Source organism: Muntiacus reevesi, chromosome 2 (assembly GCF_963930625.1).
Source record: "Muntiacus reevesi chromosome 2, mMunRee1.1, whole genome shotgun sequence".
Taxonomy (NCBI): domain Eukaryota; kingdom Metazoa; phylum Chordata; class Mammalia; order Artiodactyla; family Cervidae; genus Muntiacus; species Muntiacus reevesi.
The window spans coordinates 274,678,894-274,703,288 of record NC_089250.1 but is presented as its reverse complement, the minus strand read 5'-3'; the positions used below and the strand labels follow the sequence as shown (position 1 = coordinate 274,703,288).

At 41.4% G+C, this 24,395-nt stretch overlaps 2 protein-coding genes across 2 annotated transcripts in view; one reads left to right on the top strand and one right to left on the bottom strand.

Moving 5' to 3' along the window:
- Positions 1-24,395, top strand: part of LOC136157635 (zinc finger protein 420-like) — a 132,950-nt gene that overhangs the window by 80,096 nt on the left and 28,459 nt on the right. The gene's annotated exons all lie outside the window — the stretch shown is intronic.
- LOC136161697 (zinc finger protein 420-like) lies at positions 1,821-24,395 on the bottom strand. The gene is given in 8 exon segments (XM_065926718.1): positions 1,821-1,999; positions 2,057-2,244; positions 14,761-15,808; positions 15,892-17,121; positions 21,122-21,217; positions 21,723-21,849; positions 23,967-24,099; positions 24,240-24,395. Coding segments are annotated over 8 exon segments (3,012 nt in total). The 5' UTR covers positions 24,251-24,395.

Genomic DNA, 24,395 nt, shown 5'->3' with positions numbered 1-24,395 from the left:
ACCACAGTTCAAAAACATCAAGTCTTCGGAGCTCAGCTTTTTTCATAGTCCACTCGCACACCCATACATGACTACTGGATAAACCATAGTCGTGACTAGACCTAGGTTTGTTGGCAAAGTAATGTCTCTGCTTTTTAATATACTGTCTAGGTTGGTCATAACTATTCTTCCCAGGAGTAAGGCTCTTGTAATTTCATGGCTGCAGTCACCATCTTCACTGATTTTGGAGCCCCCCAAAATAAATCCTGCCACTGTTTCCACTGTTTTCCCATCTATTTGCCATGGAGTGATGGGACCAGATGCCATGATCTTAGTTTTCTGAAGGCTGGGCTTTAAGCCAAATTTTTGACTCTCTTCTTTCACTCTCATCAAGAAGCTCTTTAGTTCTTCGTTTTCTGCCATAAGGGTGGTGTCCTCTGCATAGCTGAGGTGATTCTATTTCTCCCATCAATCTTGATTTCAGCTTGTACTCTTCCAGCATTTCTCAGTATGTACTCTGCATATAAGTTCAATAAGCAGGGTGACAATATACACACCTGACGTACCCTTTCCCTATTTGGAACCAGTCTGTTGTTCCATGTGGAGTTCTAACTGTTGCTTCCTGACCTCTATACAGATTTCTCAAGAGGCAGCTCAGGTGATCTGGTATTCCCATTTTTCTAAGAATTTTCCAGTTTCTGGTGAAGGTTACTGTTCGTTGTGGGTTAACATTTCATTCATTACAACCAACTGAAACACTAAAAACCATTCACTTCTACTAATAGCCTTGTATGAATTTCACATATAGTTGACATAAAACCTTTAATAAGACATGGTATGATCCATGATTAAATACATATCAAAAGTACAGAGAAAGTTATCATTTTTCTGATTTTTATGGTGTACAAACAAAGCCTAGGAAACAATCAGTAAACCTGGTACACAGTACTTCTCTGCCTTTTCCAGGAAGGGTTTCCAATACATTTCTAGGTTATCACAGAAGCTGTCTTTATTGCAACACTGTCAAGTAATATTCATGACGTGCTGAAATTATAAAGGCACATCAGTATTGTAGTGAACTGTGATGGTGTTCCTCTTTCAAATCAATTGATAGACCTATTGAAAATTTATAACCAACTTCTGTCTTCCTTTAATACTTGAAGACATTCCATGATCACTTACATCATGGCAACCTCCTGATATTTCACATCAATGACAAACATCTCCATTTAGATGTTCATTGTCCATTTTACTCTATGGTATCCTTCATCTTCTAATGAAGAATAGATAGAAATGGTTGCAACACAATATGAAAAGGCTAATCTTTCAAGCATAAACCATTCAAAACCTATGTTTGCATACACACTATAGAAGTGAAGCATAGTATGGATTATTTGAACACTGAATTACATTCACTTCTAATAATCTCAAATCACGTCATTATAAAAAAACCATACATTGCTAATGATTCAAACTTTTGTACCATCAATCCACATCTATGATTCATGCTAATATATCCATCTTCTGTGAGTTTTAACCATGGAGTACTCCCTACAGTACTTCTCCTTCAGAGAAACTTCAGAAAAGAGGATTGATGAAATACATTCTAATATGCAGTCTCTTATGTTTCTTTACATTAAAATTTTGATTAAATACTTTTCTACATATTTGTCACATCATTTTCATAGGTTTCTTGTATAAACTCCCAAGTTTTCTGATGCATACTTATGACAAACCTTTCATCACTTCTTCCATTCCTAGTTTTCTTCCCCGGTGTGTGTTCTCAGCTGTTTAGTGAGATAACCAATATGACTAAAGCCTTTGCCACAACCTTCATGCTTTTAAGGTTTCTCTCCAGTATGAACTCGCAGATGTTTAGTGAGAATTGATTTCTGATTAAAGGCTTTGCCACATTCTGTACATTTATACGGTTTCTCTCCAGTATGCACTCGCAGATGTGCGATAAGATTGACATTCTGATTAAAGGCTTTGCCACATTCTGTACATTTATACGGTTTCTCTCCAGTATGCACTCGCAGATGTGTTGTAAGATTGAATTTCTGAGTAAAGGCTTTGCCACATTCTGTACATTTATAAGGTTTCTCTCCAGTATGAACTCCCAGATGTTTAGTGTGTTTTGATTTGTCATTAAAGCCTTTGCCACATTCTATACACTTATACGGTCTCTCCCCAGTATGAATTCGCTGATATCTAGTAAGAGCAGAACTGTTCATGAAGGACTTCCCACATTCTGTACACTTATAATGCTTCTCCCCCATATGAATTTGGTGATGATTACTAAGATTTGAACTCGCAATAAAGGCTTTGCCACATTCTGAACATTTATAACATTTCTCTCCAGTGTGAGTAAGCTGATGTTGAGTAAGAAGTGAGTGATGGACAAATGTTTTGTCACATTCTGTACATTTGAAAGATGTCTTTCCTGGATGAATTTTCCTATGTCTTCTTAGATTGGATGAGGTACTAAAGAATTTCCTATGTATCTTACGTTGGTTTTCTTTCTGTAAATTTTGAATAGTTTGCTGCTGTACAAGCTCTGAAGACTGATTAGAAGCTTTACCACATTCACTACAATTATAAGCCTTTTCTCCAGCGTGAATCCTCTTTAGAGAAAGAACTGACATCTGATAAGAGATATGTCTGCATTTATTACTTTTAGAATCCCTGTGTGAAGATTCGGGTCCCTGATGTTTCATAAGGTTTGACTCTCCTTCAACCTTATACCCAGTTTGATTGCTTGAATACCTTCTCAATCCACCATAAATACCCTTATAATTACTGGGGCTGGAACTCTTGCTTAAGGCCTGACTAATTTTATTACACGTGGAAAGCTGTTCTGTATTAGCTATATCATGACGTACATTGAACAATGACGGTTGGACTACATCTCTTCCATTATCATCAACACTATTCATCGTGGAATGGAGAGGAAATATCTTTTGATGGAAGAATAATGATTTCCTGCTCATAGATCCCTCAAATTGAGTATATGGTGAGTTTTGTCCCTCATTTTTAAATTTCAGGTGTTCAGACATGCTTGAACCTATGCTTAAATGAAGGCTACGTTCAGAATTGTTTGAGTGAGTATTTGCAGTAGAGACTAAATCACCTTCCAAATACACCACGTTTCCTTTCAGAGAACATGTGTGTTCCTCAGGCTGAGGTGAATCTTTTCTTAAAGACTTACACTTCTCAGCAGATATTGAGGACTGAAATTGGTGTTCCCACAATTTGACTCATGTTGCTCATTTCTTTTTGCAATAATGTTTGCCTTATGTGTCACTGTCTCAATTTCTTTATGTCCATATAAACATCTTCTCTGTCTTTCATATGCCCTCGTATATTTCCAGTGTTTTATTAAATTGAAATTTCTGAGGTGAAATCTTTCATATATTCCTAGGTTTGCTTTTGGAAACAAACCTTTTATCCTTGGTTTCTGTGGCATCAAATCACAGGTGTCTTGTGGAGACGTAGCTGAAAGATAGCAAATAATAAGTAATTTTGCCTGCTATTTCCAGGGAATATCCTTAAAGTGTTAGAGAAAACTGATTAACCCTTCACTAGTTCAAAAATAAAATAGAGAAGGAAGGATCAAATTACCAGACTATTAGGAAGACATAGACTTCTCTCTCCACAAAATGACCAAGAATACATCAGAAATGGACTCTTCTCACAGAGCCCAGCTGGCCACTAGCAGAGGCCCTTGGAAATCTACAAGGACAGATACATTCTTGCTGAGCCAGGTAGGACAAGAGAAAGAAGAAGCAAAAGGAAGAGGAGAGGATGTGGGATGGGGCCTGCAACCATGGGGGGACATGAACGTGAGGAGTGGTCTCCACATCCGGGGAAGGCCCTCGTCGGGGAGCTCAGTTTGGACAGAAAGAGAGCCTCATTCTCTGTGGGGGAGAACATGGCAACCCGCGAGTGACAACAGGACAGGGTGAGACCTGCACACGGGGCCCTGACCCCTACCCTGCCCACCCAGCCTGAGAGGCATATCCACCACTGCAGACAAGGGCTGGGTGCTGAAATGTGGGGTTCGGACAGCAGACCCAGGCAGAGGCCTGTGGTTGGCAGTGAGGAGACATCCTGGGGGGACGGGAGTGAGGGACGGGGCTCTATAAACGGGATGCTTGTGGAGGAAGCCTGAACCGCCACAGAACAGAGCACAAACGTCTGGACCAATCTCACGCACCAAGGTGCAGGCACCAGAAGGATGACTAACGAGGTGCCCGTAGCCTTCAAAACAGAGACTACAAGCAGAAACTGGACAAAATGAGATGGCAAAGGAATGTGTGACAGAGGGAGAAGCAGGCTAAGAACCTACAGGAAGCACTAAATGAAGAGGAGACAGGCAATCTAAGGATTACTTCTTGCTTTTAGTCATCTTAAGTGGAGACACCAAGCATTTTCACAAATCCTAGCTGCCTAATAATTGTTTCACCCATTGCTTGTCACACATGTTTCTGAAAATGTTCTATTACATGTTTCAATATGAAAATAATAAATGATATTGACAGAGAACTAATCAGATGCTGAAAACACATAGGACAATATCTGAGGAAACTGATTACAGGTAAGGTAAACTCAATAAACTACTAGTTGTTAAGAAAGAGAGACTTTTGAAAATATACTTGAAAGCCTGTGAATTCTACTCATTGCTCTGTGGAGACCTAAATCGGAAAGAAGTCAAAAGAATGGGAAAGACTAGAGATCTCTTCAAGAAAATTAAAGATACCAGGGGAATATTTCATGCAGAGATGGGCACAATAAAGGACAGAAATGGTATGGACGGAACAGAAGCAGATCTTAACAAAAGGTGTCAGGACTGCCTGGAGGAGCTATACAAAATATCCTAATGACCGTGATAACCAGGATGGTGTGACCACTCACCTAGACACACACATCCTGTAGTCTAAAATTAAGTGGACCTAGGAAGCATCACTACAGGCAGAGCTAGTGGAGGTGATGGAATTTCAGCTGAGCTATTTGAAATCTTAAAGATGATGCTGTGAAAGTGCTGTACTCAATACGCCAGCAAATTTGGAAAACTCAGCAGTGGCCACAGGACTGGAAAAGTTCAGTTTCCATTCTAATCTCAAAGAAGGGAATGCCAAAAAATGTTAAAATGACCACACTCGTTTCAAACACTAGCAAAGGAAGGCTCAAAGTTCTCCAAGCAAGGCTTCAGCAGAGTGTGAACTGAAAACTTCCAGACATTCAAGCTGGATTTTGAAAAGCCAGAGGAACCAGAGAACAAATTGTCAACATTCTTTGGATCACTGAAAAAGCAAGAGAGTTCCAGAGAAACATCTGCTTTGGCTTTGTTGACTATGCCAATGCCTTAGAACGTGTTGATCACAACAAACCCTGGAAAATTCTTAAAGAGATGGAGATACCAGACCACCTTACACACCTCCTGAAAAATCTGTATGCAGGTCAAGAAATGAGAGCTAGAACTGGACATGGAAAACCGGACTGGTTCCAATTTGGGAAACCATTATGTCAAGACTGTATATTGTCACCCTGCTTATTTAACTTACATGCAGAGTACATCATGCAGGAGCTCTTGGTTGATCCCTGGGTTGGGAAGATTCCCTGGAGAAGGGAAAGGCTCCCTACTCCAGTATTCTGGCCTAGAGAATTCCATAGCTGGTATAGTCTGTGGGGCTGCAAAATGTCAGACATGACAGAGCAAATTTCACTTTCATTTTTCACATTTCATCATGCTAAATGGTGGGCTGGAAGAAGCACAAGCTGGAATCAAGATGCAGAGAGAATTATCAAATACCTCAGATATACAGACGACACCATTCAAAGGCCAGAAAACAAAGAGAAACTGAGGCGTCCCCTGAAGAAACTGAAAGAGGCAAGTGAAAACCTGACCTCAGCTCAGGATTGAAAAAACCAAGATCATGGCATCCAGTCCCATCACTTCATGGCCAATAGATGTGCAAACAATGGAAATGATGACAGACTTAATTTTTGGGGGTTCCAAAAATACTGCAGATTGTGACTGCAGTCATGAAATTAAAAGATGCTTGCTCCCTGGAAGGAAAACTATGAGCAACCTAGGCAGCATATTAAAAAGCAGAGACATAGAAGAATCAATATTGTCAAAGTTGCTATTCTACCCAAAGCAATCTATAGATTCAATGCAATCCCTATCAAGCTACCAACGGTATTTTTCACAGAACTAGAACAAATAATTTCACAATTTGTATGGAAATACAAAAAACCTCGAATAGCCAAAGTAATCTTGAGAAAGAAGAATGGAACTGGCGGAATCAACCTGCTTGACTTCAGACTCTACTACAAAGCCACAGTCATCAAGACAGTATGGTACTGGCACAAAGACAGAAATATAGATCAATGGAACAGAATAGAAAGCCCAGAGATAAATTCAGAAACCTATGGACACCTTATCTTTGACAAAGGAGGCAAGGATATACAATGGAAAAAAGACAATCTCTTTAACAAGTGGTGCTGGGAAAACTGGTCAACCACTTGTAAAAGAATGAAACTGGAACACTTTCTCACACCATACACAAAAATAAACTCAAAATGTATTAAAGATCTAAATGTAAGACCAGAAACTATAAAACTCCAAGAGGAGAATATAGGCAAAACACTCTCCCACATAAATCACAGCAAGATCTTCTATGACCCACCTCCCAGAATATTGGAAATAAAAGCAAAAATAAACAAATGGGACCTAATGAAACTTAAAAGCTTTTGCACAACAAAGGAAACTATAAGTAAGGTGAAAAGACAGCCCTCAGATTGGGAGAAAATAATAGCAAATGAGGAAACAGACAAAGGATTAATCTCAAAAATATACAAGCAACTCCTGAAGCTCAATTCCAGAAAAACAAATGACCCAATCAAAAAATGGGCCAAAGAACTAAACAGAGATTTCTCCAAAGAAGACATACAGATGGCTAACAAACACATGAAAAGATGGTCCACATCGCTCATTATCAGAGAAATGCAAATCAAAACCACAATGTCGTACCATTACACGCCAGTCAGGATGGCTGCTATCCAAAAGTCTACAAGCAATAAATGCTGGAGAGTGTGTGGAGAAAAGGGAACCCTCTTACACTGTTGGTGGGAATGCAAACTAGTACAGTCACTATGGAAAACAGTGTGGAGATTTCTTAAAAAACTGGAAATAGAACTACCATATGACCCAGCAATACCACTTCTGGGCATACACACTGAGGAAACCAGATCTGAAAGGGACACATGAACCCCAATGTTCATTGCAGCACTGTTTATAATAGCCAGGACATGGAAGCAAGCTAGATGCCCATCAACAGATGAATGGATAAGGAAGCTGTGGTACATATACACCATGGAATATTACTCAGCCATTAAAAGGAATTCATTTGAATCACTTCTAATGAGATGGATGAAACTGGAGCCCATTATACAGAGTGAGGTGAGCCAGAAAGATAAAGAACATTACAGTATACTAACACATATATATGGAATTTAGAAAGATGGTAACAATGGCCCTATATGCAGGGCAGAAGAAGAGATGCAGAAATACAGAACAGACTTTTGAACTCTGTGGGAGAAGGGGAGGGTGGGATGTTTCGAAAGAACAGCATGTATATTATCTGTGGTGAAACAGACCACCAGCCAAGGTGGGAGGCATGAGTCAAGTGATCGGGCCTGTTTGGCTGGGAAGATCCAGAGGAATCGGGTGGAGAGGAAGGTGGGATGGGAGACTGAGATGGGGAATTCGTGTAACTCTATGGCTGATTCACATCAATGTATGACAAAACCCACTGAAAAATTAAAAAAAAAAAAAAACTGAACAGTTTAACATAGATTACCACTAAAAGGGTTCTTGTAAACATTTTAGAAAATGGAGAAAGAGGATGAAACTGTCTGTGATGTGAGCATGGATTTACTGGAAATGATCAGACCTGGGCTTGAGTGATGGAAACCCCCACTCCCAAAACCCGGCATCTCTAGTAAACACATGTGAGTATTGTCAACAACAAATTGGCACTCGCCAAGAACATTGCCAGCAACTGAACAACAACAACAAGGACGCTTGCCTTCTGCCTCTGTAAAGAATGAACCTTCTGGTGGTGAAACTGTTGATGTTCAACCTCCCCTGAGGGACTTCAGATTGGATTCAAGCACTCTGTGCTCCAGGGAATATGGTGGAACTCGTCTGAAGAGAGTTAGCTATCTTCAGGAACTGATTTCAGGATTCCAGTCCTTGCATCTCTTCATATCTGTGTGTGCTGGGCTTCGTCACTCAGTTGTATCCAACACTTTGTGACCCCATGGACTGTAGCCCACCAGGCTCCTCTGTTTATGGGGATTCTCCAGGCAAGAATACCAGAGTGGGTTGCCATGCCCTCCTCCAGGGGATCTTCTGAACCTATGGATCAAACCCAGGTCTCCCGCATTTAGCATCTGAGTCATCAGGGAAGCCCCTTCATATCTAGAAAAGCACTAAGTCACTCAACGGTGACATCAGTTCCTCATGACTGGCAGAAATGCTTTTTGTCAAGTTAGCGCTTGACTGCACTGAATCTTATACACCCACCTTCCCCCACCGCCTCTTGGAGCAGTCTCTCAGAGTTGTCTGAGGTGCTGTCTCCTGGGCTCCTGTGTTCATTTTGCTCCAAATATAACTTAACTCACAATTCTCAAGTTGTGCATCTGTCTTAGCCAACAGTATTCATCGTTCAAAGCAAAGAGAAACCAAATGATACAGAGTTTCCCCACTAAATGTGACAGTTGCCCATATCCCTCACTTTTTCTTTCCAATACCCCTTTGTGAAGGCAGGGAAAAAAAAAAAAAAAAAGAATCTCATAGCACGGGATTCTCACAGGAGCACCTGAACCAGTGAACATCCAAGGCCATGGGTTAAGAACTCCATGGAAAAATGTATTATCACTGCCAGGCATTTTGGCAATATTATGAAAACCATGATCTCAATCTATTATGAAAAATATCAGCTTTATGCAATTTGCAGTGCATGTATACCTCCCGTGATCTGTAACCTAATAGTACATGTCATAGTAAGTTTTTCTTATTGGAACAGAGGATGGCCTCTGGTACATTATTTCTGAAAATTTTCTGGACTGCTGAGTTCATTCTATTTATAAGGGCATTTTTTTTACTCCTGTTCTACAGAACTGAATTGCATTTACATGTAAACTCATCACAGCGTCTCCCTACTTCCCTGAGATCCCAACACCAACCACATTTCAGTGGGAATCTCAGATAGCTCTAACCCCTCCCCCCCACCCCGAGTTCATTTCTCAAAAAGGGAAGTCACTAATTCATCCTGAGATTTCATCATGGTCTACAGAATGCAAGGATAGGATGAAGAAAAGGCTGTGGGACACAAGGGAGAAGCAGGCTAAGAGCCGGTCTTCACCATTATAAGAAATAAAGGAAATAGAAGTCATTGACAACAAACCGCCAGAGGGAAACATTAGAATCAGAGCGTAAAGGTGTGCAGCTTCTCAGCCCAGCCCTTTCAGGAGGAAACGCAGACACAGCCCCAGACCCGGGACAGGACGTTTACCTGAGGAGCTGCCATTTCCTCCTCTTCTTCCTCCTGCTCTGCGTCTTCTTTGGGGATATTATGTCCCAAACTCGCACACAGGCTGAGAAAATACCTTTAAAGGCATCCACACAGCTCTTTCAGCTTCAACTGCTGCAGTGAAAAGGAAGAGAACGACTTCTTTCTCTCTCCTTTTTCTGAGCTCTTTTCTGGCTTCCTCTGTCCCTCAGCTGTAGCGGGTAATCAAGATTAAGCTGATATGCGAATCACATCCTGGGTTTGGTGCTCACTTTCCCCACTCTCTTTGCAGACCACCCCGAGAGTTCTCTTTCTTTCCGCATTAGAGAGCCAAGCCCCAGAAGAATTCACAAGAGACAAGGGACCCAACTTCTGGGCTCCCTGACTCTGCCTCTGAGGGTCTTTAAAACAATGCAGCAGGAAGACCGGCTTCCAGGAGCCCTGAGCTTGAGCCCTCAGCTCTGCCTGCCCCAGAGCTCCGGAGAGAGTTGAGGGCGAGATCTACTAGAAACAAAGAACCTCAGCCTGATTCCTGGGGAGGGGCTCTTTCTCGGTTGGGTTTGGCCTGTGCCTGTGCCCTTAGGGGAGGGGAGGGAGGGGTGAGTGTTTGGTGGGAATCACCTGGGGGCCGTGGGTTCCTGCAAGGCTTTGCTCTCAGGATTCTAGGAAAGATGGCCTGAGTCCTTAGTTTTGGTATGTTTGTTACTCCCCTCTGTAATCTGGGAAACAGGTTTGCACAAAATGATTTGCACTGTGACCACCTCTCTTCAGGTGGGGGGTCTGCTACAGCAAGACCAGGATCCGGGAGGTGTTTCCATCACAGCTTTCTTTGAGAATAAACCAGGGGCAGCAGTGGACGTTGGGTTAACAGTGTGTATGTGCAGGGACAGATGCATTTGAAAACGATGCCCTAAAATCTATCCGGTGACCAACCAAGGAAACAAGTCATAAGTGAACTTACCCATAAATTAACACATGAAACAGATTCTCTGGTAGCTCAGAGAGTAAAGAGTCTGCCTGCATGTGGGAGACCCGAGTTTGATCCCTGGGTCTGGAAGATCCCCTGGAGAAGATATGGCAACCATCTCCAGTATTCTTGCCTGGAAAATATCATGGACAGAGGAGCCTGGCGGGCTACAGTCCATGGAGTCCCAAGGAATCAGACATGGTCTGAGCGACTTCACCTTCACTTTCAAAACAGAAAAATGTTGCTTCTCTACTTAATGTTTGTATTTCTAGGCTTTATGAATCATCTGCTACAGTTTGTTCTCTATTCTTTATGGAGAGTCCTATTTTCTCACATCTTTAAAAGATAATTGACTAAGGAAAAACTAAGGTAGGAGCATATCGTTTTTTCTAATAGTATATATTCTAAAAATGATCACTGTACATGCACCAGTACCAATATCTCAGATGATTTAGTTTCACAGCGGAATTTAGAGTAAGATACGAAGATTTCCCATATACATATTTCTCCCATACGTGGATAGTCTTCCTACTTATTTCCCCACCAGTGTTTACATTTGTTACCACAGATGAATCTAGAAAGACATGAAATAATGTTTCTAGTCTCACCTTATATTTCTCTTCTGGGGGTGTTCACTCTAGGGTCTGGGAAAGTGTATAATAACTTGTGTCCATTGCAACAGTTTCACAGGATGACTTCATGGTCCTGAACTCACGGTATTCATAGCCCCTGCTTTGCAACCCATGGCAACCACTGAGCATTTTAATCTCTTCTACATTTCTGACTAGATTCTCAGGTGGCTCTGTGGTGACGAATCCAGCTGCCAATGCAGGTGACCCGGGTGATGTGGGTTCAATCCTTGGTAAGGATCCCCTGCAAGATCCCTTGAAAGAAGAATTGGCCACCCACTCAGTGTTCTTTCCTGGGAAATCTCACGGACAGAGGAACCTGGCAGGCACAGTCCATTGGGTCCCAAAGCCTCAGACACAATGGAGCACGTGGAACATTCACCTACACCACAATGCCAGGTTGCAAAAATCCGACTTCTTGTGGCACTTTCAGATGGATTTCTTTCACTTACTAAAACGCATGGAATGAGTGTCCATGTATTTTATACCTTGAAAGCTTAATATAAAAATGCTTAATATCTATGTCTGCAGCTCTAGTCCTGCTCATTATATAGGATCATCAGTAACATTTTCTAGATTCCATATATCTATGTTAATACAATATTTTCACAAATATAGAGATTAGACCTGTGGACACCATGGGAGAATGAGAGGGGGCCCAACTGAGACAAGAGTCTCGACATATATTCACCACAATGTATAAAACAGGTAGCAGGTGGGAACCTGCTCTATAGCACAGAGAGCTCAGCGCGGGGCTCTGTGATGGCTAGAGGGGTGAGAGGGAGATTGTGGGAGGGAGGTTCGAGAGAGAGTGGTGTGCATATACCTATGGTGTGGGGGCCTCGGGCATCACCCCTGGCCCAGGAATCCCCCACGTGCTGTGGGGAGACTAAGCCTGTGCCCACAGCCGCTGAGGCTGGCTGAGAAAACTTGCCCTTTTCAATGGGCAAGACACAAAAGAAAGTTGCTCACCATCGCTAAATAGTAAGAAACGCAGAACAAAGCTACAGTGACGTATCACATCCTGCCAGTCAGAATAGCACAGAGCCCACTAATAATGTCACAAACGCGGAAGAGGCTGGGAGAACAGGGAACCTCCTGAATGGCTGGAGGGAATGTAAGCTGGTGCAGTCACTTGGGAGGACAGTGTGGAAGTTCCTTCAAAAATGTAACCTCCTGATATTTAAGGAAATGAATGCCCAGAATAGTAGACAGAAGAGATTAGTGGACAAATTTATAAGATTTGCAGTTTTTAGTAAATCATCTGCAATTCTGAAATGAGCAGTTGTGGTCTAGCATTCCTCAATTCTTTAAGTAAATGAGTACTAATACACACACACTCACATGTTGCTTGTATTTCTCACTGCTAGTGTTTATACCTTCAGATATTTATTTATTGTGTTCAATGTATGCTATATAAATTATATAACATATATACTTTCAGATATTTATATATGGCATTGTGTATGTCATAGCCATGAGAAAACAGTTCCTTTAAGCCTTACAAAAACATATGCTAAGAAACAGGGTTAGATTTTATAAATCTTAGTTCAGAATTTTACCATCATGACTTTTAAGTATTCTTGTGACAAATGTTAAATTTACATTTGCTTAAATGAGCCCATGAAAAGTCTCACTAAGCTCAACAGAAGAACAAAGGAAAACTGAAGCAGGTGAGTTCATGACTCTAGGTCCTGAGAGAATTCACAGCAAGCTCTGAGTGAGGTCAAGGATAGAAGTGAGCAGAGAAAGAGGCAGTAATTGGGCTTATGGTTTTTATAAGAGGCCCTGGGCGAAGTGCTGTGGGCTCCCCAGGCTGAGTGTGGATGGACCCATTCAAACCAAGAGGAGCAGGATTCTGGTGAGCTCTGAGGGTGTCACTGAAGGAGAGCCTGTGAATAGGCCCTGGGGTTCAGGAAGCTTGCTGGTCTCAAGGAAGTGGGTCTTCTAGTGCAAGTGCTCACACGACTGGCTGGTGTGAGTTCAAGGACCTGCAGGCTGCCTGCTCCCCAGACAGATGCTGAGGCAGCAACAGCATGGAGCAGTTCAGGGGAGCTCTCAACAGTACTCTATATGATCCTTCTTATTAGAACTGTCACAATGTCCTTGCAGCTACAGAGACGGGGAAAAGTACAATAGAGAAATGATGGGAAATACATGATCCAATGATTTGAAACTTAAGGGCAGGAAGGAAACTAATTGTTACAGACTTCACCCATCTAGGCTACCGAAGAGTTTCTTGTTAGGTATTCTTTCCTGCAACCTTAAATTGCTAGGCTAACACTACATTCATTACACACCAACATTTACACAAGAGAACATTCAGTTTTCTTGTTTAACATGCATGCTTATCACACACAGAATAAAAACTTTTACACTCCACTATGTAACCTTGGTTAAAATACATATTATAAGCATAAAGAATGATATTCTTTCTTCTGATAAAATGATCTGAGAAGGGTGATTTCTATGGTTACAAAAGGGAGACTAATGATTTAAGAAGATGTACACTAATTATATGACTTTTCTGGGAAGGTTTTTCCATACATTTCTAGGGGAGCAGAGATGTCTTTAATTGAAACATGACACTTGATATTCATGACTTCTGTTGATATTATAAAATACATCAAGATTTTAGTGAACTGTTATTGTACTTTTCTTTAAAAGCAAGTGATGTAACTATTGAAAATGGACATCTTACTTTAATCTGTGGAATTATTCCCTGAACACTTACATCACGGTGACTTATAGGGATGTGTGACATGAATGACAAACACCACCATTTAGATGTTCACTGTACATGTTACATCCCTGTGTCCTTAATCTTATAATAGAGAAAAATATAAATGTTTTCTTCCTAGGTAGAAGGGCTTCTCTCATCTTTGAGGTACCAACCATGAAAAACATAACTTCGCATGCACACTAGAAATGAAGTGTGGCATGGAGTAATTTGAGAATTCAGTTACATTCATTTTGGTTTTCAAATAATCACAAATTGTGTCAATATAGACAAACATACACAGCTAGTAACTGTACATGGCTAAACATCACCTCTTCATCTTGTGATCCATACTAACATATCAATTTTCTGTCTATTTTAACTATGAATTACATCTACAATATTTCTCCCTAAGAGGAACGTCAGAAAACAGGATTTATGAAATGATTTCTAGTATGCATTTCCTGATATTTATTTAGATTTTTTGTAAATACTTATTTACATTTTCTTTACGTCATTCCATATCTTTCTTATATAAGCAGTCTTGGGTTTCCTGAACTGTATGTTCAGGACAAACCTCTTCCATGTCTTACTTCATTACTAGGGTTTCCCACCAGGACACCTTTGCAGGTTTCCTTACATTTATGAGATTTCCTTCAGTATGAATTATCTGATGGTAAGTAAGACCAATGTGCTGGGTTAAAGTCTTTATCAAAATCCTTACATTTATAAGGCTTCTCTTTAGTATGAATTCACTCACGTTTAGTAAGAGTTGCATAGTGACTGAAAGCATTTTCACCTTCTTTACATTTATAAGGTTTCTCTCCAGTGTGAATTTTCTGATGGTGAGTAAGATCTGTCCGGTACCAATCTTTACATTTAAAAGGCTTCTCTCCAGTATGAATTCGCTGGTGTTTTGTGAGAGTAGAGCATCGATTGAAAGCTTTTCCACATTTTTGACATTTATATGGTTTCTCTCCAGTGTGAATTCTCTGATGGTGAGAAAGACTTGAGGGCCGCCTAAAGCCTTTGCCACAATCCTTACATTTATAAGGCTTCTCTCCACTATGAATTCTCTGATGGTACATAAGCCCTGAGCCCTGGCTAATGTCTTTGCCACAATCGTTACATTTTTAAGGCTTCTCTCCAGTATGAATACGCTGGTGTTTCATAAGAGTTGAGTATTGACTGAAAGTTTTTCCACATTCTTGACATTTATAAGGTTTCTCTCCAGTGTGAATTCTCTGATGGCAAGTAAGACCTGAGAGCCAGCTAAAGCCTTTGCCACAATCCTTACATTTATAAGGCTTTTCTCCAGTATGAATTCGCTGGTGTTTTGTGAGAGTAGAGCATCGACTGAAAGCTTTTCCACATTCTTCACATTTATATGGTTTCTCTCCAGTGTGAATTCTCTGATGGTGAGTAAGACCTGAGGGCCGGCTAAAGCCTTTGCCACAATCCTTACATTTATAAGGCTTCTCTCCACTATGAATTCTCTGATGGTACATAAGCCCTGAGCCCTGGCTAAAGTCTTTGCCACAATCCTTACATTTATAAGGCTTCTCTCCAGTATGAATTCGCTGGTGTTTCATAAGAGTTGAGTATTGACTGAAAGCTTTTCCACATTCTTGACATTTATAAGGTTTCTCTCCAGAGTGAATTCTCTGATGGCAAGTAAGACCTGAGAGCCAGCTAAAGCCTTTGCCACAGTCCTTACATTTATAAGACTTCTCTCCAGTATGAACTCTCTGATGGTACATAAGCCATGAGCGCTGTCTAAAGCCTTTGCCACAATCCTTACATTTATAAGGCTTCTCTCCAGTATGAATTCGCTGGTGTTTAGTAAGAGTTGCGTATTGACTGAAAGCTTTTCCACATTCTTGACATTTATAAGGTTTCTCTCCAGTGTGAATTCTCTGATGGCAAGTTAGACCTCCGTGTTGATAAAGCCTTTGCCACAATCCTGACATTTATAAGGCTTCTTTCCAGTATGAACTCTCTGATGGTACATAAGGCCTGAGCCCCGGCTAAAGTCTTTGCCACAGTCCTTACATTTATAAGGCTTCTCTCCAGTATGAACTCTCTGATGCGATATAAAGCCTGAGTGCCGGCTAAAGCCTTTGCCACAATCCTTACATTTATAAGGCTTCTCTCCAGTATGAATTCGCTGGTGTTTAGTAAGAGTTGAGTATTGACTGAAAGCTTTTCCACATTCTTGACATTTATAAGGTTTCTCTCCAGTGTGAATTCTCTGATGGCAAGTTAGACCTCCGTGTTGAATAAAGCCTTTGCCACAATCCTTACATTTATAAGGCTTCTCTCCAGTATGAACTCTCTGATGGTACATGAGGCCTGAGCCCCGGCGAAAGTCTTTGCCACAATCCTGACATTTATAAGGCTTCTCTCCAGTATGAACTCTCTGATGGTACATAAGGCCTGAGCCCCGGCTAAAGTCTTTGCCACAGTCCTTACATTTATAAGGCTTCTCTCCAGTATGAACTCTCTGATGTGATATAAAGCCTGAGTGCCGGCTAAAACCTTTGCCACAATCCTTACATTTATAAGGCTTCTCTCCAGTATGAACTCTCTGATGGTACATAAGGCCTGAGACCTGGCTAAAGTTTTTGCCACAATCCTTACATTTATAAGGCTTCTCTCCAGTATGTATTCGCTGGTGTTGAATAAGAGTTGTGTATTGACTGAAAGTTTTTCCACATTCTTGACATTTATAAGGTTTCTCTCCAGTGTGAATTCGCTGGTGTTGAATAAGAGTTGTGTATTGACTGAAAGCTTTTCCACATTCTTGACATTTATACGGTTTCTCTCCAGTGTGAATTCTCTGATGGCAAGTAAGACCTCTGCGCTGAATAAAGCCTTTGCCACAATACGTACATTTACAAGGCTTCTCGTCACAATGAATTTGCTGGTGTTTAATAAGAGTTGTGTTTTGACTGAAAACTTTTCCACATTCTTGACATTTATAAGGTTTCTCTCCAGCATGAATTACCTGACGTTTATGAAGACATGAGCACTGTTTAAAGGCTTTGCCACAATCCTTACATTTAAAAGACTTCTCCCGGGTATGGACTCTCTGATGATAAGTAAGATTTGAGTGCTGGCTAAAGCCTTCGCCACATTCCTTACATTTATAAGGCTTCTGGCCAATATGGATTTGCTGATGCTGACTAAGTTTTGAACTCTGATTAAACGCTTTGTCACATTCTGTACATTTAAAAGTATTCCATCCTGTATGAATTTCCCTATGTTTACGTAGATTGAGTGCATTAGTAAAGACTTTCTCACATTTCTTACACTTGTAGTTTTTCTGTGGATTCTGAATACTCTCCTGTTGAATAAGTTCTGAAGACTGATTAGAAACATCATATTCACTACAATTGTAAGTCTTCTCTCCAGTATGGGTACTCTTATTTAGTGAAAGACCTGATGCTCGATAAAAGATATTCCTACATGTATTACTTTTAGAATCCTTATCTGAAGATTGAGGTGCCTGATGTTTCCTAAGATCAGAGTCTTGTTCAATGTTATATCCACTGTCATTGCATGAACAGTTTCTTGCTCCATCATAAATAGTCTGAAAACTATTGGGGTTGGAGCTCCTACTTAAGGCCTGACTCGTGTTATTACACATGAAAAGTTGTTCTATATTTACCCTATCACGATATGTATCAAACAGTGATGGCTTAATTAAGTCTCTTCCATTATTATCAACATTACACATTTTGGATTGGAGAGAACCTGTCTGTTGGTGGAAGAATAATGACCGGTTGCTCACAGATCCCTCAACTTGATTATATTGTGAGTTTTTCCCATCATTTGTAAACTTCTCCTTATCAGACGTCGTTGAATGTATGTGTAATCGAAGTCTATGTTCAGAGTGGTCTGAACGAGCATTTGGAGTAGAGACTCGATGACCTTCCAGATTTTCCACATTTCCCCTCAGAGAACGCGTGTGTTTCAAAAACTGATGTGAGTCATTGCTTACAAAGATACACTGCGCGGCAGACGGTGATGACTGAATCGGGTGCTTCCCCCAATTTGACTCCCAGTGCTCATTTCTTCTGGCAGTCATGTCCACGGTATGTGAAACGGTCTCAATTTCTTTATGTCCATATAAACATCCTCTCAGCCTTCACACGCCCTTGTATATCCCCAGGCTTTGGTTAAATGTTCATTTCCTAGGGGAGCTCTTTCATACACGCCTAGGTTTGCATTTCGGATTAAATTTTCAAACCTTGGATTCTTTGACATCAAACCATGGGTGTTGTGAGAAGACAGAGCTGAAAGACACCAAATAAAAGCTTTCTTATCTACTATTCTCAGTATATATCCTTGAAGATTAAGGAAAATGGTGACCCAAGGATCAAGATGCCAGAGGATTAGGCAGACTGAAGTTCATCTCTCGCCACAAATTCATCAAGAATACATCAGAATTGGAACAATTCACACAGAGCCCCCCCTTAACACTAGGAAAGAACCTACACCACCTAAAATGACCAGAAAGATTCCTGCTGAGCCAGGTAGTACCAAAAAACAAGGAGAAGGAAGAGGAGAGGAACTGGGATGGGACCTGCAACATTGGGGAGATCTGAAGAGAGAAGAGGTGTCCACATCCGGGGGAGCCCCTCACTGGGGGCACCCAGTTTGGACAGGAGAGCCTCATTCTCTGTGAAAGAGAACATGGCAACCCGCGTGTGGCAGCAGGACAGTGAGAGCTGCAGATGGGGTGCTGACCCCTGCCCTGCCCACCCAGCCTGAGAGGGTGTCCACCTCAAGGGTGTCCACCCCTGCAGACAAAGACTGTGTGCTGGAACGTGGGCTTTGGGGAGCAAACCCAGGCAGAGGACTGCGGTTGGTCATGAGGAGACATCCTGAGGGGACGGGAGGGCGGGAGGAGCTCTGCAAATGGGACGCTTGTGGAGGAGCCTGCACCACCAAAGCGCAGACGCCACTGTTGAGTGAGGCCCAAAGGGAAGAACCCCACCGCAGCCTCTCTCCCCCATGCTGGCCCCTCATCCCTGGCAGTAGGGAGGACCGCCACCCGGTGGGCTCTACTGAGGCCCAGCCACGGCCTCCCCCATGCCCCTCCTTACCCGTCAGCAGACCCCTGTGCCCTGGGGCAGCCTCTGGAGCAGACACCCGTGGGTGGGCCTCATGCTCAGAAGGAGCTGAAAGCGCAGTTGAGCCCCAGGGTTAAGGAAGCAAAGCTGAGGTCTCTGCTCGCAGCTGCATTAACCACGCTTTTACACAGGCAACCGGCTTTCTCAGCTCAGCCCCTGCAGAGGATCTAAAGTAGAAGGGGGACGCCCCCGGTCACAGCAGGTGTGGCTTTAGCAACTGTAGACTTTGTGGGCTCGGACACGAGGGGACGGGGTCAGCCCGGAGTCGCAGCTGCCCCCACAGCACCACAGCACCTGGGACCTAGGCCCTGAGTTCAGGGGATCTATGCTGGTGACCCGGGGAGAACAGTATCCGAGAGAACCCAGGGCCATGTGCCGGCATACCCATGGTTGAGCTGGGGCCAAGATCAGTGCCTACCAGGGTCACACAGGACTCAGCCAATGGGGGAAAGTGACGCACAGAGAACGTCCCAAGGGGAACATCCCCAGAGCAGCAATCCTCAGGGGCTTCTCTCCCGGGGGTGTGCTCCAATCCCATCTGCTTCCACACAGATCAGGATCACAGCGAAGAAACAGATCTGGGGGCTTTGTTCCGGCAACCAGGGCGCAGACCCACCACAGACATGGTGGTGACAACCACAGAGTGAAGGGGAGGCTCCCCTCAATATCCAGGGCAGGCTATCAAGGGGATCAGGGCACAAACCTCAGGACCCAACTGAGCCCCTAAGGGTCAAGCACAAGAAACAAGAGGAACTAGGATCCTCCATGCTTCAGGGCAGAGATCAAAAACACAGAGAATGTAATAAAACCAGGGGACAAAGAGTATGGAGCAGAGGAAGGGGCAAAATAATAAGCTACAAGAACCACTAAATGAAGCGGAGACACGCAGTCTAATGATTACCTTTTGCCCTAAGTCGTCTTAAATGGAGACACCAAACATTTTCAGAAATACTAAGTGCCTTCCAATTCTTTAATCCACTTCTTAGAACTTGTGCTCTATTGGAACATATTCTATTAGATGTCTCTATCTAAAAATCATAAATGATATTGACATACAACTAATTAGAAACTGAGGGCCATCAGAAACTGAAAACAAATGAGATAAATTAATAAAGTCTGGGGCATCTGATAAGAAACAAGATAATAAAGCCTTAAGCAATTAAATAAGAAGTGAGATTTTAAAAAATGTGTTGGGATCATAGAGAACTCTACTCAGTTCCCTGCAGAGACCCAAATGGAAGGAAATCTAATAAAGAGTGGCTATTTATACGTATACTTATTCTCTTTGCTGTACAAGAGAACAACATTGTAAAACAATAAGGATTTAAATCCAATAAGGATTTAAAGGACTTAAAAGTACTTCTTTATATGTTAGAAAATGTTGATAGTTTCAAACAACCATTAGAAATACGGTGGAAAATGTTCCAAACTATTTTGCCAATTTATTTAAAAAATCTTTGAGTTAATTGAATACATTAAAGTATTTTACCATTGAGGAATTGTGGCAAATGAACTTCAAATATTTAAAATAAGTTCACATAAAGAAAAGTGAAACATTGGTGTAACTCAGGGATTTGCATTCTCTCATTTTAGATAGGTTTTGCTTTATAAACTGAAAGGAGCCTAAAATTTATAAGGTCATATTTGTAGCTTCCAGTGTTTTAGAAAATATAAATCAGAAAAAAATCCTGTCTCCAATATTCCTAGAGTATTGGTAGTTTGTTTACAATTCCACTCACACATTTCTTTCTAGAGGTAGAAACAAACTTTAAAAAGAGCATCTTATATTTATTCATCAATGGGCAGTTTTTCTAGGACACCCAAGAAATGAAAGAGCAGCCAACTCATGCAAGTTGTCACAAGCCAAGAAGAGAATTTGAATTCTCACTGTGGATGAGAAAAGTAATCATGGAGCTGAATTCATGAATGACTGAGAGGCAGAAGGAGCCAGGCAATGTCCGTCTATGACAGCAACAGAAATGAACCCAGAGTTCTCCAGAATCATTTCCACTGGAGCACGTCTTCCCAAGCCACAGGACAAAGGCTGACTTCCTCACTGCTCCTTGGATCTCTCACCTGAGTCATCAGCTCACTCCATTCACACCTACCTGGGTATGTGGCTGTTGTGTCCGTTCTCCTTACACCCCAGGGATTCTTCATTTGCTCCAGAAAGGTGACCAGGTCCGGGTTAGAGACCACAAGACCTGTTCATCAGAGAAAGGAATATCTCTTTTGCTAGAGATTCATAAGTTTCCAACACAATATGTATTTGGGTGATAAGAGAACACACGGGTGAATGTTAATACAGCCTAGAGAATGATTCCCCCAAATACTTTATTGAAAGCACGCTTACAATACTAACAAATACATAAAAATCAGATCCTGACATTCTGGTCAAGTACTACAAGGCGAAAGTAAGTAGTGTAAATGTGATTTTAAGAGGAAGGTGTCACTATTTAATACCATGGAACTGATTCAATCACCACCACCTTAGAGTGAAGGAGGCAGATTACATCAAGGAAGAAAAAGGTTAGAAACATACTGAATCACCATGAAGGCTTTCTTTCTGAACTCACAAATACCCATTTCCTGCTAGAAAACAGGGATCTGAAGGTGTTGGTGGAAGCAGGAAATTCCAGGAGACGTTCTAGAAATGCAGGCACCAAACCCAGTGGTGGAAAAGGGATTCTTGAAGGCAGTTGTCCTCACCCAAGGAGGCCAGGTTCCCGTAGATCTCTAACATCACATCCCTGTACAGGTCCCGCTGACCGAGGTCCAGGCATTCCCACTCCTCTTGGGTGAAGTCTATGGCCACATCCTGGAACATCAGCCGTCCCTGAAATACAAAGTACACATGCATGTACTTTGGGGTCACAAAGAGCCAGACAAAACTGAGATCTCAAAGAGTCAGACAAGACTGATGACTGAATGGCTGAACTGACTGAATGACTGACTGTCATATGGCCAAGCGAAGACTTCCTAACCTGACCCTAAACGAAAACAGTAATTTCAGAGAACTCATTTTGATTTACTGTAGTTTCTGGTATCAAACAGCAACATTTTCTACCACATTTTTAACCCCAAGAAAAGAGTATATGATTAACAAGAAACTATTCTGATGTGGAAGAGAAATTATAATGTCATCAGATCAACACTGGCATATTTATTTTTGAGTGTTGTACTCGTGTGACCTAGGATAAATTGTCTACCAAAAACCAGGAAACATTTTTAAAAAGCAGATTCTGATCGAAGAGTTCTGGAGTGGAAAAATTGTGCCACATTTTTACCAAGCATATTTGAAGTAGTAATATTGCAAATTCTGCTCCACAAATGACCATTCTGAACAGCAATGAAGGAGAACAGTAGGGAAGAATTCACACTTTAGTTGAACTTTAAGTCTTTTACAGATTTTACAGGTCTCTATAAGATAGTAACCTTGCAGCAAGGATCATTTTAACTATTTAGCATATACTGTATGTCTTTCTGACAGTTTTTACAGAATCTTGAATGTGCAAGAGAAATAATAGGTCCTCTGTCCATAGGATTCTCCAGGAAAGAATACTAGAGTAGGTACGTATTCCCTTCTTCTGAAAATCTTTAAAAAATAGAAAAAAGCGATCAAATCATGTTAACAGGTTTGTGGACAGACACATAAACTAAAATGGGGCTATATACTTATTAATAGTTAATAGGGAAAATTCCTCATGTCAATAAAATAAAATTTTTTAACTTATTAAAAATGTACATAAATATATGAGGATGATATTATTTTATTTCTTTAAATAAACTATAATGCAGATATACAGAATGATGTAACATAAAGGAAAGCTCTGGTTCTGAGTTTTTAAATTTCCTTAAAATCTATATCATTTCCAAAGAGCTACAATTCAAATTTTAATATAGTTGAACATAGATTGACACTAATAATATTCTTATAAACATTTTGGAAAATACAAAAATATGATGAGATTCTGTGATGTGAGCATAGAGTGTACCTGGAAATGATCAGACCTGGGCTTGAGTGAGAAAAATCCCCCAAACCCAGCATCTCTACTAAACACAGTCATCTTCCAAAGCAAAGAGAAACTTAAGAGCATATGGGATTCCCCCATTAACTGTGATAGTTTAGGCACATCCCTCACTTTTTTTCCCCAAGACACTTGTTAAAGACAAAAGGAAAATACATGAGCTGCGTTGCATGGGAATCTCACAGAAGTACCTAAACCAGTGACCATCAGAGTCATGGGGTTAGAAGTACATGGAAGAATGCATTACCACTGCACGGGTATGTTGGCAATATTATGGAAACCATGATCTGAATCAATCATTAAAAAATGCTAGTTTTAAGCAAATTTCACTTCATATATACCTCCCGTGACATGTAGCCTAATACCACATTTAATTAGTAAGTCTTTCTTATAGACACAGAGGAAGAGGATAGTCTCAACTACATTTTTTTATTTTTGAAAATATTCTGAAAAAAAATCTGGACCACTGAGTCCATTCTATTTCCAAGGGCATTGCCTTTTGCTCCTGTTCTAATGACCTGAAGGTGCATCCAGATATAAACTCATCATGGCGTTTCCCCTACTTCCTAGGATCCCAACACAGAACAGCATTCCATTGGGAATCCCTGATACCAGTGCCTCCCCGTGTTGGTCTTTCACAAAGGGAATATGTTCAACATTGAAACTGACAACGTTGAGAATTCATCATGCTCTATAGAAAGCCAGGATACATACATTGGATAACAGGCTCTGGGACATAAGGAAGAAACTGTCTAAAGGGCCAGTCTCCTCTAACACAAGAAAAACTGGAGAAAAATAAGCAGTTGACAACAAACACCCTAGGTAGAAAAATTAGAAGCAGAGAATTGAAGGTTTGCAGATGTTCAGACCAGGCATTTCAGGAGGAAAACCAGACACAGCCTCAGACCCGGGACAGGACATTTACCTGAGAAGCTGCCATTTCTTCCTCTTCTTCCTCCATCTCGGCGTCTCCTCTGGGGATTTTTATCACAAACTCACATCTGGGTGTTAAGTAAATAACTTTAAAGTCATCCACATAACTCTTGAATCTGCAACTGCTGCAAAGATCGAGAGAAAAGAGTTTTCTTGTTTCCCTTTGCCGTTTTCAGAGCTCCTTTTTTACTTTCTCCTTCCCGGTCTGCAGCGGATAATCCAGACTAACCTGATATGCTAATCACATCCTTTGTTTGGTGCTTACCTTTCCTGCATTCTCTATGCAGACCACCCCTGCCAGTTCTTCTCCTTTCTTTCTGCCTTACTGAGTGCAGGCCACAGTACAATTCCCAAGACCTGACAGACAGAACTACCAGGTCACCTGACCCAGCCTGTGAGGGTTTTTGAAGCAATGTAAGAG